The following is an 18,740-nucleotide window of genomic DNA, read 5'->3' as shown; positions in this document are numbered from 1 at the left end:
AGCTCCCTCTTGGACATCCAGGGCCATGGCACCGTGCTCTTCGCATCGGCTAGTGGGCAGCATCGCGTGCTCATGAATGTATATTGGATTCCTCGCATCCGCAACAACGTTGTGAGCATTGGGCAGCTCGATGAAATCGGGTGCCCAACCCACGTCGAGGACGGGCACATGACGGTGTGCGATCGTGTAAAGAAGATTATCATCAAGGGGCCACGAGAACGGAACCAGCTCTACCCCGCTCATCTCGAAATCGTCAAGCCGGTATGACTCCTTGCGCACGCCGGCAAAACGGCGTGGGTCTGGCATGCCAGGTTTGGGCACCAGCACTTCCAGAGGCTGGAGCGCCCCGGCAGCCATGGCATGGTTCGTGGCCTTCCACGGATCGAACACCCGGAGCAGCTCTAGATGCCTGCCTCGCAGGGAAACAGAGGTGCACGTCGTTCCCTCTGACCGCAAAGTACAGGGCCTCTGATCCCCTCGAGCTAGTGCACGGGGACATCTGCGATCATGCCACCCACACCTGCAGGAAAGCGATATTTCTTTCTGCTAGTGGACGACTACAGCATGTTCATGTGGGTGGTGCAACTGACGATGAAGGACAAGGCAGCTGAATCCCTCCACCGGTTCCCTGCAGCTGCAGAGATGGAGTCGGGCCACAAACTGCACACTCTCCGCACTGATCGTGGAGGGGAATTCACGTCGAAGGAGTTCGCTGCATTCTGCGCTGATCGCGGGACGATGCGGCATCTCACTGTTCCATATTCACCACAACAAAATGGAGTGATGGAATGCCGCAACCAGACCATAGTCGGGATGGTGAGGACCATGCTCAAAGCAATTAACATGCCTGCAAGATTCTGGGGCGAAGCTGCCACGATTGCAGTGTTCGTTCTGAACAGATCATACACATGCAGCGTGGAAGGATGGATTCCGTTCGAGGCATGGTACGATCGTAGCACGTGTTTGGATGCAGGGCTCATGCGAAGGTGACTCGTCCACATCTGACAAAGCTGGACGATCGCAGCACACCGGTTGTCTTCCTTGGCTACAAACCTGGTGGCAAAGCATACCATTGCTGCAATCCTAACGCTAAACATGTGATCATGTCGCGGGATGTCGTCTTCGATAAAGGGCAGGCATGGCCATGGACATCAAGCTACGAAGAGAACCGTTGCAGCAAGATCACCGTCAATTACACAGTGTACGAGGGAGCCGTGGCAGACGTTGTCGCGGAGGAGAACACCATTTCTCCTGCCACGGGAGGACGCAGAACCCAATGTGTCACACGAAGGAGTTATGGCAGACTCTGCCGCGGCAGAAGAAACGCCGCAAAAGTCTGCTGCGGCAGACCCTGCTGTCGATGCAGCTGACAGCCCAGTGTAATTCGTCTCGCCACCCTCGGTGTTCGACGAGATGCTCGACGCCGAGGATGATCCTGATCGACCCCACCGGTTCCGCCTCGTCAATGACGTGTTGGGCAAGCAGTCTGAGCACATTCGTAGAAGCAGAGCCGCATGAGTTCTAGCGCCGTGTGATGCTTGAAGAAATGGCTTTGATCGAGGAGAATCAAACCTGGACCCTCACTGAGCTACCTGCTGGGCATCACCGATAGGGCTCAAGTGGGTTTTTAAGGTGAAGAAGGATGCTGACAGTGCTGTGATCGAGCACAAAGCACAGTGCTGTGATCAAGCACAAAGAACGCCTCATGGCTAAAGGCTACATGCAATGTGAAGGAGTGTACTTTGATGACGTGTTCGCTCCGGTGGCCAGGCTGGACTCCGTGCGCCTGCTAGTCGCCATCGCTGCAAAGCTCAGGTGGAAACTGCATCATCTCGACGTGAAATCTACATTTTTGAATGGAGAACTCGCGAGGAAGTTTATGTGGCTCAACCTCCTGAGTTTGCCTAAGATGGAGAAAAACACAAGGTCCTGCGTCTGCACAAGGCTCTGTATGGTCTCCGCCAAGCACCTCAAGCGTGGAACCACAACTCTTCGTTCGCTCGGTTTCACAAGCAGTGTTCATGTGAGGAACAGGGGACAAGAGGCTGCTGTTGGGTGTCTATGTCAACGTTTTGATCGTGGCCGCAGCTGGCAGTAGTGAGGTGGAACGATTCAAGGTGGAGTTGATAGAGCGCTTCAAAATGGGTGATCAGGTTCTATCTTGGTAATGAGGTGAGGCAAACTGACAGTGTCATCACTCTGTCACAGTCTGCATATTAAGATAAGCTGTTGATCAAGGCAGGTATGGGAGATTTACAACTCTGCAGCAGTACCCATGGAACCTAGATTGAAGTTGAGCAAGCTAAGCACTCAAGATCCAAAAGATGCAACATTCTATCGCAGTGTTGTGGGAGCTTTCGCTACATCATCCACACCAGGCCAGATATCGCTTTTGCCGTTGGATATGTCGGCAGATACATGGAATCGCCAACCATGGAACATCTTGCTACCGTCAAACACCTACTGCGATGCATTGCAGGAACTCGCAGCTATGAGGCAGTACCTGAGCACAGGAGGCATGGAGCTGAGGGTTTCAGTGATTCAGACCTCGCGGGTGACGTCGACAATCGCAAGAGTACCACGGGGGTTCTGTTTGCACTCGGTGGATGTCCAATCACTTGGCAGTCTCAGAAGCAAAGGGTGGTCACGCTCTCCTCATGTGAAGCTGAGTATTTCGCTGTGACCAGCGCAGCATGCCAAGGTGTATGGCTCGACAGCTGTTAAGGAAGACGCCAAGCCAGCAACCATCTTTGTGGACAGCAAGTATACGATCCAGTTGAGAAAGAACCCGGTCTTTCATGATCGGAGCAAGCACATTGAGGTGCGATTCCATTTCATTCGCGAGAGCATCGAGCAGGAGAAGATCACAATTGAGCACATCTGCCCTGACGACCAACTCGCGGACATCGTCACAAAACACAGGTTTCAGGACTTTGCGCGCTCGCATTGGCGTCATCGACGTCAAGTAATTCATCACAGCTAGTATTAAGGGGAGTATGTTGAAATAAACTAGCTGTTAGTCTTAAGTTCAGTTTTCAGTTAGACAGATAAAGTTAGTTAGCTGATTCTGTTTTATTTTCGGTCAAGATGCGGTCTGTGTGGTTGCCCCACTTGTAGGATCGCCATCCTAAGAGCATCTCCAACAGCCGCTGTATCCAGCGCTGTATCCCAAAAAGCGACTAGTTTAGCGCGCGAGAGATCTAAATTGTTGCTCCAACAGATGCTGTAACCGGTGCTGTAAAGTGGAGCGCGCTGCAAAAGCGCTATCTGGTGCACTATATTTAGGGCGCCGGATAGAGCGCGCTGTACAAATCCCGCGCAGAAACAACTGCCCAGTTTTACAGCTCCAAAATTTAGAGCTTCTGCCGGAGGAGAATATGGCCTCGCGCGCGAAACACGGATAGAGCGTGCTGCAAAGTGCTTTTACAGCGCCAAAATTTAGCGCGTCTGTTGAAGATGCTCTAAGGTGCTACTAAATGAAAGGATGCACGTTCCGGTCGTGGGATGGCACAATCAAGTTTGGAACGTGGCGTTAGCCACGGCATTTTTGTTTTCCTCTGAATAAAAGGGAAGGAAAGCAACATTTGGTACGCTGCTCCAAAACGGAGGTGGTTGGCTCATAGGAGCAAATGCTCCCATTATACAAAATAATTAAAAAACAATTTTAAAAATGTCAAAAAATTCTGACATAAATTTTTTGGTGTACATCGTGACATTCTTTGTTAGTGTACAAGTTTTTATGGAGAAACAATATTTTATGTGGCGTGTACAAAAAAGACAAAAAAATGTCCTGTACGTAGTCGTGTTATAGCATCAAAATTTGTCTTTTTTACAGGAGCCACAATTTTTTTTAGTTTCTTTTGAAAACTTGTGCACGAACATAAAATGTGTAGATGTACATGCAAAAATTACTTTAGAATTTTTTGGCACTTCGAAATGTAGATTCACATAGTGGGAGCAAATGCTCCTATGAGCCAAAGTGAATATCCCGCTCCAAAACACTCTTATCTCAAGTTCTTTCAGTTTCGTTAGTGAGTTGAGAGAGACAGTGATATCGCGAGAGATTCTGGTGTAGGTGCTGACAATGGAAAATGATTTCTAAAATCTAGTGCAATTCTTCACTCCATTCCGTGCATCCCGACCTGCATGGCCTAATATTGTTTAACGGACCTTCTTCTGCATTTGTAGGTAGCATGACCTCTCTCGTATGGAAAACAAAACTGCAAAAGGGGTACAACTTTTGGACATTTTGTAAGGTGTTCTTTTAACCACTCATCACTCCCATTTTAGCATCAATAATGCTAGTATACTCTACCAATTGTTCTTTTACTTTCAGGATGTGTGCAACCAACATTTCAAAACTTCGACAGCAAAAACATCCATGAAGATGTTTAGCACATTTTTCATCAATAGTACTCCTATGTCAAGTTATACAACACCTAGTATCCATTGTTTACGGCTAGAAGTACTGGGTTCTCCGCAATAAAAACAACACATATAAAACTCAAGAGAACTTCGAAATCATTACAATTTTAATTATATTTTGCTAAGATGTTGATGCATCAAGCTCAAGTATAAGAGAACAAAGGTAATGTAAAACAAGTAAGCAAGGTAACCCAGTACGGAGTATCTTTTATTCCCCCTTTGATAATGGGAACTGTCACGATTCATGAAATTTGCGTATGCCTGGGAGGCGTGAGCACACTACCAGTCAAACTTTAGTCTCAAGCAATATCACCCTTACATTGGACTCATTCGGATTATGATACACTGTACAGAGAAAACGAAAACCTTCCAACCAAAAGAAAATCCCTCCCACACCTGCATGCCTCTTTCTTGAATCAACAGTGGCACTTTGCCCTTCAAAATCAACATTATAGATGCAAGTGGGTTAATATTAGGGTACCCTCTACCCTCTTTACTACAACAAAATGTTGACCCACTTGCATCTGTAATCAACATCATGCACCCAGAATCACATGGTTAGGCTCACATCATACTTGGGTATAATCATTATATTTCATATGTGATCCCAACTTTGAGCAGCTGATCTTTCGGAATGGCTAGTGCCTTGTGCCCCTCCGTCAAGTTCTTCCTCAAGAACGTATAAACATAGTTCACCACTATCTTCTTCAAGACCGAGGACTTGGCTTTAGCTGTAACATTTGCCTCCCCCATCAGGTACACCATCCCCCGCTCCACCTCTCTGTCAATCAGCTGCTTCTCCTCCTCAACTGTCTGGTTCACATGGAAACTGATCCTCCCTGAGTGGCTGCTCACCCGTGTTTCAATCGCCTCCTCGCTGTGCACTGCAGTTTGCGTGGACCGCCTTGGCCTTGCCTGGGTTTCTGGAACTTCACTGCTATCATCGTTCTCTGGTTCGATCTGCGCGAATGCGCTCTCCTCCTGGATGAACATCTTGAGCCTATCCACAAGAAATACTGCAAACTCCTTGGGCTCCTCCAGCGTGTCGCTGTACCCATACCGCGCCACACACCGGAACATCCGATGCTCCTTCGGGCCGACCTGCCGGAAGATGAACCTCTCTGCAGGAATCACATGAGAGATTGGCAGGTGCTTGATTGACATGAAGATGAAGATGGAGTGCACGGATGGTATCTTCTTGATCAGCCGAGGGAACACTGGGGGAATACCCTGAACCAGCTCCGTGTATAGAAGGCCCACCCCAGGGATCCGCCGCACGTCGCTCTTCTCGAGCAGTGCTGTCATTTCACTAATAGGCACAATGTGGTCAAGCTCGTACCAGTACCTCTTGACCTGGACATAGTGCCATGTTGCCATCAGGCTCATCACGACCAGCGCAAAACAGAACGGGAGGTATCCACCTTCAATGAACTTCGACAGTATGGAAGAGAGGTAGATCAACTCTATGGAGCCAAACACAACGTAGAACAGCATGATGAAGATCACGTGCTTCTTCCATATGAGGAGCATCACGACAGTCATCAAATGGGTGGTGATCGAGAATGTGGTCACGACACAGATCCCTGCGCATCACCAACACCGGATCAGATGAATGCACATGTTCAGCATTATTTTCCATATACTGAAAGCCTCGACGCATATGCACTATTCTTTGTTAGATGCTTACCGTAAGCATTGCCGATGTTAGTGGTCGTTTTGAAGGCGATCGTGACTAGGATGCTTGCCAATCCCATCATGAAGTTCACCTCAGGAATGTACACCTGCCCCTCATATTTGTGTGAGGTGTGGATCACTCGAACCCTGGGCATGCAACCGAGAGATAGGGCCTTGGAGAGGATGGCAAATGCACCAGAGAGCATAGCCTGGCTTGCTATGATGGCAGCGAGAATGGCAATGATGAAGGTTGGCCAAAACATTGGTGCTGCAGGAACATAGACATGGAGAGTTGATCTTGTGCTATGCTTACCAAATACGTCTATTACATGAAGCACAACTGCAGTCTTTAATTTATTTGTACCTGGGATAGATTTATAGAAGGTGTCTGCAACATCATTTGGGAATTTCCTCAGGTAAGCGGCCTGCCCGATGTAACACAGCCCCACGGACGGGAACAAAATACAATTGAAGCTGAGCTGCAAGTGAAATACAGGAACTACTGTGAGACACTTCTGTTTCGACTTCTGAGATCGCAGGGAATGGTTGTTTATATAGCACGTCTTAGATGGATGATAGAAAGAAAATGGAAACTTTTTCAGGACCTAACAGGATCTTAGCATATCTTAGACCAATAATTCAATTCTGTTGAAACTTTTTCAGAATCTGTAACAAAAAGCAGAGTGATGATAAACTTCAAGCAGGTAACAAATATGCTTCTTGTTACCTGAACAGCCCTGACGTTGAAATGTCCTAGGTCAGCAAACATACCTTCTGTGCCTGTTTCATATGATAACCAGTGAGTTCAGATTACAGCCTTGCAGGTTACAGGTTGCAGGCTATAAAAGCCCTTTTCAGTTGCATATTTCAGTCAGAGAGGTTACCTGTGACACACAAGACAACTCCACCAAGTGAAACCCATCCAGCCTTCCCGTTCCTTGTGAAGTATTGTACTATATACATCGGATTAAAGGCCCGTAGAACACCGATATCGTGAATGACGAGGTTGTACATCCCGATACCGGCAATCAGAAGAAACCACACCGAGATGACTGGAGCAAAGGTGTACCCAACCTTGTCTGTCCCGAAACGCTGGACCGAGAAGAGCATGAACAGAATTGCCACCGATATGAGGACCACTTGTGCTGTACAAAGAGCCAACATCATGAATATTAGATGTGATGGGCACAGGGTAAGAAATAATGAAAATACTGATCTTTTTTCACATACTTTGAGTCAAGCCTGGCGCCTTTTCCTTGATCCCACTCACTGCAGAGAGCACTACAGCACATCCATGAACAAATATCAGTACCGCTTTGTTTAAACTATAGTACTATGCTCATTGTTTAGAGCAGAAGCTAATACAGTTGAATCTCAATTTGCTTTATCATTACCAGAAATTGCTGGTGTCAAGGTTCCATCTCCTATCACCATGGACGTGCCAAGGATGGTGAGGGTGAAGAGCACAATCTTGGCCGCCTTGCTGGACTCAAGCTTCTGCTTCACCCACTGCGCCCTCCTCAGCTGCGAATTTGGTGCTTCAATGTGGTAATTGGACACCGCAGCATCCTCAGCCTGCTGGTCCGGGATCATTCTTATCTTTGCGTACCGTGATATCAGCGAGTAAAGCGCAAAAGTGCCACCTACAACGGCAGTGAGTTGTTATTTCATACCAACTGGACAACACTATAATGCAATATCACAAGTACTTCAGCTTATCTTGCCCAAATTCTTATAAATGGCTTACCATCTCCGTTGTCGTTTGCATACAGCACGATGAAGACGTACTTGAGCATCGGTATGATGATGAGGGTGTAGAGGATGAGCGACAGGACGCCTAGGAGATCGTCGTTGTTCTTGATTCCGTTAGGGAAGGTACTAGAGTAGACGTAAAGTGGTGATGTCCCGATATCACCATAGATGATACCGATGCTCTGGAAAGCAAGGCTCAGCGTTCGGGTCCAGCTCACCTGTGTTACCCGAAGGAAAGTAATCCATGGTAAGACTGTTCTGTCACGAATAGAACATTGCTGTAGCATGTACACCAAGTTGCAGGAGAAGTATACCTGGGAGCCATGATGCTTCGAGTGGGAGACCTTCTCTGCATCGCCGAAAAGCGAGTCATGGCGTTTGAGCGGGGCAGGTATCTCCTCGACTTCGAGCGACATTTCTGGTTACCTGCTGATGTCGAAGCTGCGCACTTCCAAATACCTTGGAGGCCTTCAGGTGTTGTCAAACAATTAGTCTCCCGTGGCACTTGCTGCCTGCATAAATGGTTCCAAGGATTCAGATGGTGGTGGTGTGGAAATCAAGTATATATGTAACTTTTTGTCATTTCCAAGAAGAAGAGGTTGGCTTAAACCCGACATGGGATCCTTGAAAATAAACCCAAAAATGACTCCTTCGATGCTAAGGAATAGTAAAATAAATGCTCAAGATTCATTGGATAGCAGTGCTGGGACCTAATAAATCAGCATCATGAATGCCTACTCAAAACTGTTGCTGTAGATTCATTGGGAAACGGTGCTGGCGCGTAAAACAAATCAGCACCCATCAATGTAATTTGTAGTGCAATGCATGCATCCATATTTTAGTCAAAATTGTTGCTGGCAATTCTTAATGAATCTGCCTTGTGATTATAGTATACCCTTAATTACGATCGGCATAAGATTAATTGTCGAATCAAACAGAGGGATAGTTACCAGGAGTTGACAGGGAGCAAGCTAGTAAGATTTACAACATGCTGCGCTACGTCTGCATACATGTCATCTTTTTTGTAAATGAATGAACTGGACTGATATGTGACACCTAACACTGACAGGCTTCACAAGTTGGTCACATATGCACAAAACTTGCTACATAATCACTAACACCGAGCATGCACAAGTGACGACAATTACTCTGTAGCCGATTTCCTCAACAACAAAGAAGTCGAGTGTAATTTACTAAACGCCAAATACTCTGTTTTTTTCTTTAAGAAAGGCTACTTCAATCTAAGTATGTTGCCCTTTTAAAAAAATATTCATGTGTATTCATGTGTGACCTCCAGCCAACGGAAACACGCCAGATACACCAACCCCTGGGCTTAACTCACGCACTAAGTTTTGACTAGGAGCCTCACATGACGCAAGATTAGTTTTTCTATAATTAATCGCAGATCTTCTTGGGTCATGCACACCGCCCTCGCGTAGTTCCAAATAATAACAGATCCCACTTGTTTAAGTGCTAATCTGATCGCAGAGCAACCTCATTGGGTGCGCCCTTGACCTCCAAACTCCCAACCCATCAACACCTGTTCTATCCAGGGTTTAGTCTTACAGAAACGAATCTTTTCCAGTACTACCAGAACATGCTGACGCGTGGGACCACCTACTATTCATAGCAGCAAAAACGTCTGTTAATGAGTTGTAAAAACTTGGCTTTTCTAAGAAGTTTCCGTTTCTAAGACTTAATACAGAGATGAAACAAATCTCAGAATTTCTTTTGGCTGCGTAATCTTTACAAGGACGCAACTTCAGTCCAGGCATAGCAAAGGATGTTATGACATTCAGAAAAAAATCCTTTTCCACGGAAAAACACTCAGAAGGAAGAAGAGCACGTGCGATCGATGATGCGCTCCGTTTCTTCTTCTTTTGTAAAACAGATAGCAGATGATGGTACGACATTCAGAAAGAATCCCTTTCCATGGAAAAACACTCAGAAGGAAGAAGAACACATGAGATCGATGATGCGCTCCGTTTCTTCTTGTTTTGTAAAAAAGATAGCAGATGATGGTACTCCTACGACATTCAGAAAGAATCCTTTTCCATGGATAAACACTCAGACGGAAGAAGAACACATGAGATCGATGATGCGCTCTGTTTCTTCTTGTTTTGTACTAGTAAAACAGATAGCAGACGATACGGTAATTGCGTGAGAGAAACAAGGCATGCCATGTAAGGAGGAGACGGCGGGTACCTACCAAGGCTTAGGGGACTCGCGGACGGGCCGGCGGCGATGGTCGATCAGTCGGCCGGCGGTCGCCCCTCCCTCGCCGGCAGTTTGGTCAGCCGACCGAGAGCTAGCTAGCCGAAGACGGCCGGACAAAACCGGAGGGTGGTAGTAACAAGGAGGAAGCAATACACTCGAGGATGGAGCTGGCGTGCGAATTGGTCTGCTGCAGCTCGCATTGGAGGGGGAAGAGGAAGGGAGGCTCCTTTAAATAGAGCGGCATGCAGTCTGGTGCAGAGTGAGCCAAAACGAGAAAGCGGCCGTGGGAGAGTTCCAGTGGAAACCATAAAGAATTGTGAATTATGATGCAGTTCACTGTATTATTGGGCGAGGTGGCGGTTTGCTCTGATTTCCAGAGGAGAGGGGGAGGAAGAAGAGAAACGAGGTGTAGAGGAGTAACTCAGCTAGCTGGTCCTCGTCTTCGGCCGCCGAAGACTTTCTATTTCTGCTCGTGGTTTCTCTGGGATATACCAGCATCGTCCGTCCGTGCAATAATTGATGAGATATCTGGTGTATAGCCTTGTTGTCTTTTCTTCATTTTCTACGGTTGGTAACTCCATTTTTGTTCACTTTACACCAGATGGCTGTTTTCCAGGTCTAATTGGGTCCACTTGCCCCTCCTGAATTGGTTTGTTGCTTACTAGTACCTCCGTTTCGAAATAAGTATCATTCATATATCCTAGATTTATCGTGTGAATATATGTGCAATAATTGATGAGAAAATGTGTTGGTTTTTCTTTATTTCTCCATGGTGGTAACTCCATTTTGGTCCACCCGTTATCACCCTTGGATACTACGTTCATCAGGATTAGTGTCACTGTTATGAGCTCTGTGATATAAGTGTGCTTTTAGCATTTTGTGCCAAGTTAAATCTATTAGAACTTGATCAACTTTATAGAAAAAGTAGGCAGTATCACTAGATTCATTTTAAAAGGAACCATCGCAAATTTGTTTAAATTTGTGATAGTTAATAGTCCAGAATAGACTGAGTACTAGCCATCGAGCATGTTCTTGGGGTAACTGCGGACTTAACTGCCACACACAGACTGATTTTAGATGCAGGATGGTATCCATTTCCACGTCGACCAGATGGTTAAGTTCAAGAGTTTATTTCTTTTGAAAGCGTCGACTAAGTTCTAACTAAAATAGATAAATTCCCTGAGCTGTACTAAAGATGGATAATTAATTAGTTTCAACTCTCCTCCAAATAAACAAGACAATTATCAGGTGCAGATTTGTAATCTAATGAAGTTCTCAGGACAATAGCATCGACAGATAAAACAAAACCATGTAAGAATGGGTCTGCTCAGCTAGAAATGCATAGCTTTTATCAAATTGTTCCTAGGATATGCTTTATGTTCTAACTGGACTAGTTAACCTGTTCATTAGGGTTTATCGCAAAAAAAAAACCTGTTCATTAGGGTTATTTAGGTCATGGCCAGGTTTATTTGGCCATCCCACCATCTGGGGAGTAACTGAATACCAGTTCATGTTCAATATCCCTCTTGGCTAATGACCCGATCCGCCGCATCCACGTCAAGCTCGCCCGCACGGCCAAAGCCCTTAAATGCTGGCAGAGAAAGAGCATCGGCGACCTTAGATTTCAGCTTGCTACCGCAAAAGAGATCATAATGCGCCTTGACATCGCAGAGGAGGCTAGGCCGCTCTCCGACGAGGAGCGCGCCTTGCATCGGCAGATAAAGAGCTCCTACTTGGGCCTGCTCTCCATCCAGAAGATTAAACTACACCAACGCTCTCGCCTCACCTGGATACGGCTTGGCGACGCGAACACAAAATTTTTCCATGTCCACGCAAATGGGAGAAGAAGGAAGGTCCACATACAGTCCCTTGCCTCTGATAATGGATTGGCGATCACTTCCAAAGATAAAGAAGAAGTACTGCTGCATCACTTCAAACATCTTCTCGGCACCAAAGCACCTAGGCCTCTGAGCCTCGCTTGGGAGAGCATCGGATACGTGCCACATGACCTCTCCGATTTGGACGTCGCCTTTACAGACGATGAGATTAAAGAAGCCGTCTTCTCCCTACCTGCCGTCAAGGCCCCTGGACCGGACAGATACATCGGTGCCTTTTTTAAGTCTTGCTGGGACATTATCAAGAATGACATTACCGCCGCCATCATGCACATGTCCCATCTTCGGGTGGGCTGTGCCAGCCTTGTCAACTCCGCCAACATCATCCTCATCCCCAAGAAAGCTGAGGCCACTTCAGTGGGCGACTACAGGCCGATTAGCCTCATCCATAGTCTTTCAAAGATTTTCTCCAAGCTTCTGGCCAACCGCCTGGCTCCAATGCTCCCGGATATCGTCTCCAAGTGCCAAAGCGCCTTTATCAAGAAAAGAAGCATTCACGACAACTTCTTACATGTTCAAAACCTCATACGGGAACTTCATGCTAACAAGACCCCGAGCCTATTCCTCAAGCTTGATATCTCCAAGGCCTTCGATTTCGTAGGATGGGCTTACCTTCTTGACGTCATGTCAGCGCTGGGGTTTGGCCAAGCTTGGCGGGACTGGGTGTGTCTTTCCCTCTCCTCGGCCACGTCCAGAGTGCTGCTAAATGGTGAACCTGGCACCCCTTTCTGCCACGCCCGCGGTCTCAGGGGGACCCGCTATCACCCATGCTTTTCATCCTCGCCATCGACCCCCTACAACGCATCCTTTCCTCGGCCACTCAATTGGGCATTCCGAGTCCCATACGCTCTAGGACCAACTGCTGCCGCATCTCTCTTTATGCGGACGACGCTGGAATCTTCGTAAACCCCAGTAAGGAGGACCTTCGCGCCATCTCCTCCATTCTAGACTGCTTCGGAAAGGCCAGTGGACTTGTCACCAACATGACCAAGACGGAAATTTTCCCGGTGCGCTGTGCTGACGTGGACCTTCAGGAAATTCTCAATGATTTTCCCGCGAAGCTTGCCTGCCTCCCTGGCAAATATTTAGGGCTCCCTCTGCATTTTCGCCGTCTTCGGAAGGTGGACCTACAGCCCCTAATCGACAAGATCGCCGGAAAGCTCCCGGGTTGGATCGGAAAGAACCTTACTAGACCTGGAAGGGTCATCCTTGCGAAGACGGTGCTCATGGCCACTAGCACTTACCACGCCACTGCCATTCCTCTGCCAAAATGGGCTCATGAGAGGATCAACAAGATTGCCAGGACATTCGTCTGGGCCGGTGAAGAGGGTGAACATGCCGCCCAGGGGAAAGCTCTTGTGAATTGGAAAACGATATGCAAGCCAAAGAAGCTGGGGGGTCTCGGCATTCCGGACATTGAGAGATCTGGACGTGCCCTGCGATTACGTTGGCCTTGGCTCCAGTGGACTGATCCGGACCGCGCTTGGTCTGGCTCAAAACTTCCATGCGACGACACCGACATGTCCCTCTTCAGAGCCGCCACTAAAATTACCATTGGAAACGGGGAGACGGCCAAATTCTGGCACGACAACTGGTATGCTCGGGGCCCTCTATCTCAATGGGCGCCCGACCTCTACAGAATTGCCTCGAGGAAGAACCGTACGGTAGCCAATGAGCTAAGTGAAAACAACTGGATCCACTCTGTCGCGTCCCTAAACTCGCCTCAATAGCTGGCGCAATATATCGACGTTTGGGAGGTCGTTCACTCCATCAACCTTGCCCCCGAGTTGCCGGACACCATCGACTGGACGCGTAATGCCGATTCAACCTACACCTCTAGCTCCGCCTACGAGGCACAATTCCTTGGCTCCCATGCCCGCTTCGATGCCATGAAGATTTGGTCGGCACACGCCGAGCCCAAATGCAAGTTGTTTGGCTGGCTAGCCCTTCATGGAAAGCTCCTTACCGCCGATATGCTTGCCATCCGAGGATGGCCTCACGACCCTCGATGCCCATTGTGCCTCAGGGAGCCTGAGACAGCTGACCACCTTTGTAGAAACTGCCCGTTCACGGCGGCTGTCTGGAACCTTGTCAAATCTTGGGATGGTGACTCCTCTGATGACCGATGCCTTGACTTCCAATCCATATCTGACTGGTGGAACGACATGATAAAGGAAAAGCCACAGAAAGAAACGCATCGGCGGCCGGTTCTTATATGTGCTCTGGAACGCATGGAAGGAACGAAACCGGCGCATTTTCACTGGACAACGTCTTACCTACCTTGAGGTCGCAAGCATAGCAAACGAGGATATCCTCCAAAGGGATCGTGCTATAAATGGCTTCGGCCCGGCCATCCCATCCGGATTAGTTTTCTTTTTTGGTAGCTCGTCCTTCATGGTGGGTTCTGGGCATTTTACCACCTTAATCTAAAAATGCCCTCTCTTGTACAGTTTGGACCTTGTTGTTCCCTCTTGCTTAATGAAAAGGAAGTGCTCCTGCCGGTTGCTCCAAAAATATCAGTCACACGGCCTTCGTGAGGAGGCAACTGATTTCCTTTTTCACCGTGCATTTCAGTCAGTAATATCCGTGTAAAAAGGTTGCCGAGAAAACCAACACTCCTCTCCCCACTCAAACTTGTAGGGCTACATTCATGAGAAGAGCTAGACACATCAAGTTGTAACCAGCGAGGAGGCTGGTACCAAGCATGTTATAGTTCAGACAACTGACCAGTCTACCCAACGTGCCATTATTCATTCTCTTATAAATTTCCTTTCTACAAATCTGGTTCGGTCCCGGCTAAACTATGTAGGTAGGATACTGTGATATCCGAGATCTGATCCCATGATGTCACCCACGCACGCACACATTTTTTCTTAGGGCAATGTTTGGTAGCCTAGGATCCAATACTTATGATCTAGTAAAAGCCAAAACTGTATAACACCAGGGGTTCATGATCTCCCTCTCGGTGGGTTCCTGCGCATTGCAGATCTTCACCAACATTGAGTCCTCTCTCACCTTGAAGATGTGAATGTGAGAGTTGAGCTCACCGGCAAACCTCTACAGGTGCACATACTAGGAGCACCCTTGGCAGGTCTTCAGCTTGAAGGACCTATGAATCACGTCCTTGATCAGCGGCTTGAACTCTCTATGAGGATGAGCAGCATGTAGAGGTAATTTTTATCCAATTGGACGTGGAACCATAATGGATGAATGTCGTCGATAAAGTTGCCGATCCTTGGAGTGCAGCTTCGCTGTCACCTTCTTCTTTTCGCCCTGCCTACATGTAACCGCTGTATTATTGTCCCAAAAGTTTGTCAAAATGATGCCCTGGAGACCATGTCAAGTTCATAAAGCACTATACAACATAGGTATAAAAATAAAAATCCAAAAACCTAAATGTAGCATCATCGATGAAAATCCAATTTTCCAAATCAAAACAAAACTTCTAGAAAACCAAAATTCCCATACTAGACCAAAATCAAACATCATAGGACGAAAATCCCCCAATCTAAACATGCGCCCAAGATTTTTTCGATAAAGGGAATATATTAATATCAAGAAGATACCAATTACACCCAGCCTCTGCAACAACGCACCACCCTAATGGCACTACGGATGCACACAGCCAAAAAACAAGAAAAGAAAACTAAGAAACAAAAGTCCCGCTACAGTATCTCGGGCCTAACAACAGCAATACATCCACCGCCAAGACAACACCTGAATTACAGACTCTCCAAAAACGACGCCTCCAAGAAGGGAACAGTGCTCAAACACCGTCGTCGCCCGATCAAAGATCTTAGGTTTTCATCCTGAAGATAGTCCCCGCTCTCAAAACAATGCCTCCACCAAGATCATTGCCAGGCACAACCAATTAAGGCCAGACCTTGGGTTTTCACCCTGAAAGGTAGGACTCTGCACTTCACCTGTGTTGTCGCCCCCACTTTCATACCGCTGTCGTGAAGCCCGGAACACCAAGCAAGTCCCTCAACAGCGCAGAGACTTGAACCTTCCTTAGCTAGTCCTCCCCTCCGGCCTTCATGAAATTCTCTTCTTCCAACTTTCATCATGGAACCATAGTCACAAGATGATATGGAACCATAGTCACAATCCCAAAACCCAAAATACATTTTATTAATGATTTTAGGAGGACTTACAACGACATCAATAGGGTTAGCAGCCATCAGATCAGAGTGAGACATTGTCGGTGAAGGTCTCAGTGCCTGGTGAACGGTGAGCAAGAGTTGATGAAGATCACATCGCCTCTAGTGAAGGGCGAGCCATCGCTGGGGAAGGGTTAGCGTTGAAGGGTAATCACGAAAAAATGAAGGGCAAGCAATGAATGGTGAAGAACGAGCACCATCGATCAAGATCGAAAACCTGATGGTGGAAAATTGAGAGCGATGACTCGCTGGTGAAGATCGTGTAGCCAAATGCAATGCTGATCCGCTTCGGTCAAGAAGCATTGAAGATTGAGTTCGACGGTTTCTTGACTAGGAGAGAGAGATAGGTGGCTCATCAATGTTTAGTGTGGAGTGATGAGGGGTGAGAGAGAGAATGCGTAGTAAAGGCGCAAGTTCCTAAGATGTGTTGTCTCCTGTGTGTGTCGGCTCGACCACTCTTGCACCATGAGGACCTGGCCACCCCATCGTATGGAAACCAAACGTTGGAGAGTTGAATCTTGCAGACCTGCTTTCCCTAATGAAGACTACCAAACACGCACACACCCATACAAATATGTTGAAGTTCATCCTTGCATTCTCAATAATTAGCACTTCTTCTCGGAATAGTGCAGAAAAGTGTCTCACAGAGCATTTTTGCTAGCCAAAATGTTCTAACAACATGGTTCTACGTCTTTTTTCTTAGATAATCCTGTCAACTGACTATCAAAAAATGATCTAGTAGATTTTTTTTTTTTGAAATGGAGGGAGTACCCCGGCCTCTGCGTCGAAAAGGTGCATAAGACATTTTTATTAATTTATTCAACGAAGCTCTGGCATCAAAATACCCAAAGCCACCACACAACACCTACACACCCGACAACGAGTGAAGATCATGTCAACGTGGTCTTATTCCCTGATAAAATAATGAAAAAGTCCCATCAACTAGGAAAAGGAAACATCGCATATCCCGAGACACCTACTAAGCAAAACCGGAGTGCTCATCCGGTCTAGTAGACTCTTAGCTTGCACCTTATGCACACGGTACATAAGGTCACCTCCATTCGAACCCCCCATCAATGTTCAAGGTAAATATTCACATATATTTCGTCTTTCCAGCCTTCGATGCCAGACAACGCCACCTCCCTGTGCGCTCCATCGTCACACGCAGGCCGCTGATACCCCGCTGCATCATGCCGCCGAGAGTCGTCATCATAGACGGTAGATGCCACACTGCTCCACGACGACGAGGTGGAAACATAATATACTTAATGTCAAGTTTCATCCACTAGCCAATGCAACAAAAAGTCCTACCATATGGAAAGTCCTATGAAATCCACACATCTATAACACCCCCTCTCACGTGTGACTCGGGGAGGCCAACACATGCATAGAGGAAGAGGAATCCGGTGTATGACTCAAGAGGCCTATAGGTGGATAGAGAGGGGGATAAAAACAACAACCAGTAGAATTGCGCATCATTTTTTTTAATAAATTGCGAAAGCCAGTACTAGAACCCAACCACACGCCTCCTCTGATACCATGTAAAGTTCATGAAATAGCCAACACAACCAAAAGAAAGTACTTGAGGAAAAGGCATGGATAACACCTCCCCTCACGCCTGACATGGGAATGGATAAAATAGGGATTAGTGTTGTGGGCATTGAGACTTTACCCAAGACATGGACGCTCTAACCTCCTTCCAAAGTTCATGTACTCATCTTTTGATCTAGATCCCTTATTCAGTCATGTCGCGGGATTCTCCCCTCCCATGAACCCATGGAGGGGCGGTGGTGGAAACAAGCTAGGGCTCATCCGCTGTGATATCATGTTAGACATTTTTATCAACCAAATATCCAAAAGACCGATGTGATAGGAAACGGAGATATAATGTACTTAACACTGTCCAACCTCTAGAGTAGTAGAATAACCTAGGCACTGTCCAAACCTGATGCATACTACGATTTGTTCTTACATATGTAGTTCTGCAATAAACCTATTTGGATGTGTAAAGCCTTCATGTTTTCAGCCAATATAATACTCCCTCCGTTCCTTTTTAATTGACTCAAATTTAGTACAAAGTTGTACTAAATCTGAGTCAATTAAAAAAGAACGGAGGGAGTATCTGTAAAATACACTTACATATCCATCAAATGTTATTCCATCTATGTATGTGAAGTCATTCAGTTTCCTAGATCCATGTCTCTTGGCTTCCTGATTCCTGAATGGTTAGACAAACTAGTTTGCACTGCAAATAATTTTTCGCTAACTCCCGCATCATGCTCGTTGTTATGTTGTAATTGCTTCTTAATTATAGTAGTCTGAATGGATATGCAGTGCCCATCTGAGGCATGCACTTACTGTTTGCGCTTAGCCTCACAGACTAATTTGCCATGTTGACTTTGATGAGAATCTGTTTGTGGATATGCCATTCTTGTGTTTAGTATATAGTAGTTCAGTGTGTATAAAAATCATTCGTCCTTGTGCATTTCTGGTATTTTGAGCATCTTATTGCGGTAATTTTCAGCACCCAGACTTATGAGCAATCATTGCGAATTTAATTTTCCAGATTTCAAAGTGAGATGGTCTTGTAAAACTTCCTTCTACTTAGTTAATAGAT

At 46.6% G+C, this 18,740-nt stretch overlaps 1 protein-coding gene across 1 annotated transcript; it reads right to left on the bottom strand.

The window, feature by feature from the left end:
• Positions 1–4,603: 4,603 nt before the first annotated feature.
• Positions 4,604–10,371, bottom strand: LOC127334389 (potassium transporter 1). Its single transcript, XM_051360832.2, has 10 exons — positions 10,061–10,371; positions 8,166–8,363; positions 7,847–8,069; positions 7,494–7,742; positions 7,330–7,380; positions 6,984–7,244; positions 6,827–6,879; positions 6,464–6,578; positions 6,113–6,367; positions 4,604–6,008 (listed from the first exon to the last, which is right to left on the bottom strand). The coding sequence occupies exons 2-10, from the start codon at positions 8,265–8,267 to the stop codon at positions 5,014–5,016; spliced, it is 2,304 nt and encodes a 767-aa protein (XP_051216792.1). The 5' UTR covers positions 8,268–8,363; positions 10,061–10,371; the 3' UTR covers positions 4,604–5,013.
• Positions 10,372–18,740: the final 8,369 nt, after the last annotated feature.

The sequence above is a fragment of the Lolium perenne genome, chromosome 2 (assembly GCF_019359855.2).
Source record: "Lolium perenne isolate Kyuss_39 chromosome 2, Kyuss_2.0, whole genome shotgun sequence".
NCBI classification, from domain to species: domain Eukaryota; kingdom Viridiplantae; phylum Streptophyta; class Magnoliopsida; order Poales; family Poaceae; genus Lolium; species Lolium perenne.
This window is presented reverse-complemented; position numbering and strand designations above follow the sequence as displayed.

Coding starts and splice junctions, on each gene's coding strand:
- LOC127334389 (XM_051360832.2), bottom strand. CDS start 8,267: ATGTCGCTCGAAGTCGAGGAGATACCTGCCCCGCTCAAACGCCATGAC. Junction 7,245..7,329: donor GGCGCCAGGCTTGACTCAAA/GTATGTGAAAAA, acceptor CTCTTTGTACAG/CACAAGTGGTCCTCATATCG. Junction 6,880..6,983: donor AGTTGTCTTGTGTGTCACAG/GTAACCTCTCTG, acceptor CATATGAAACAG/GCACAGAAGGTATGTTTGCT.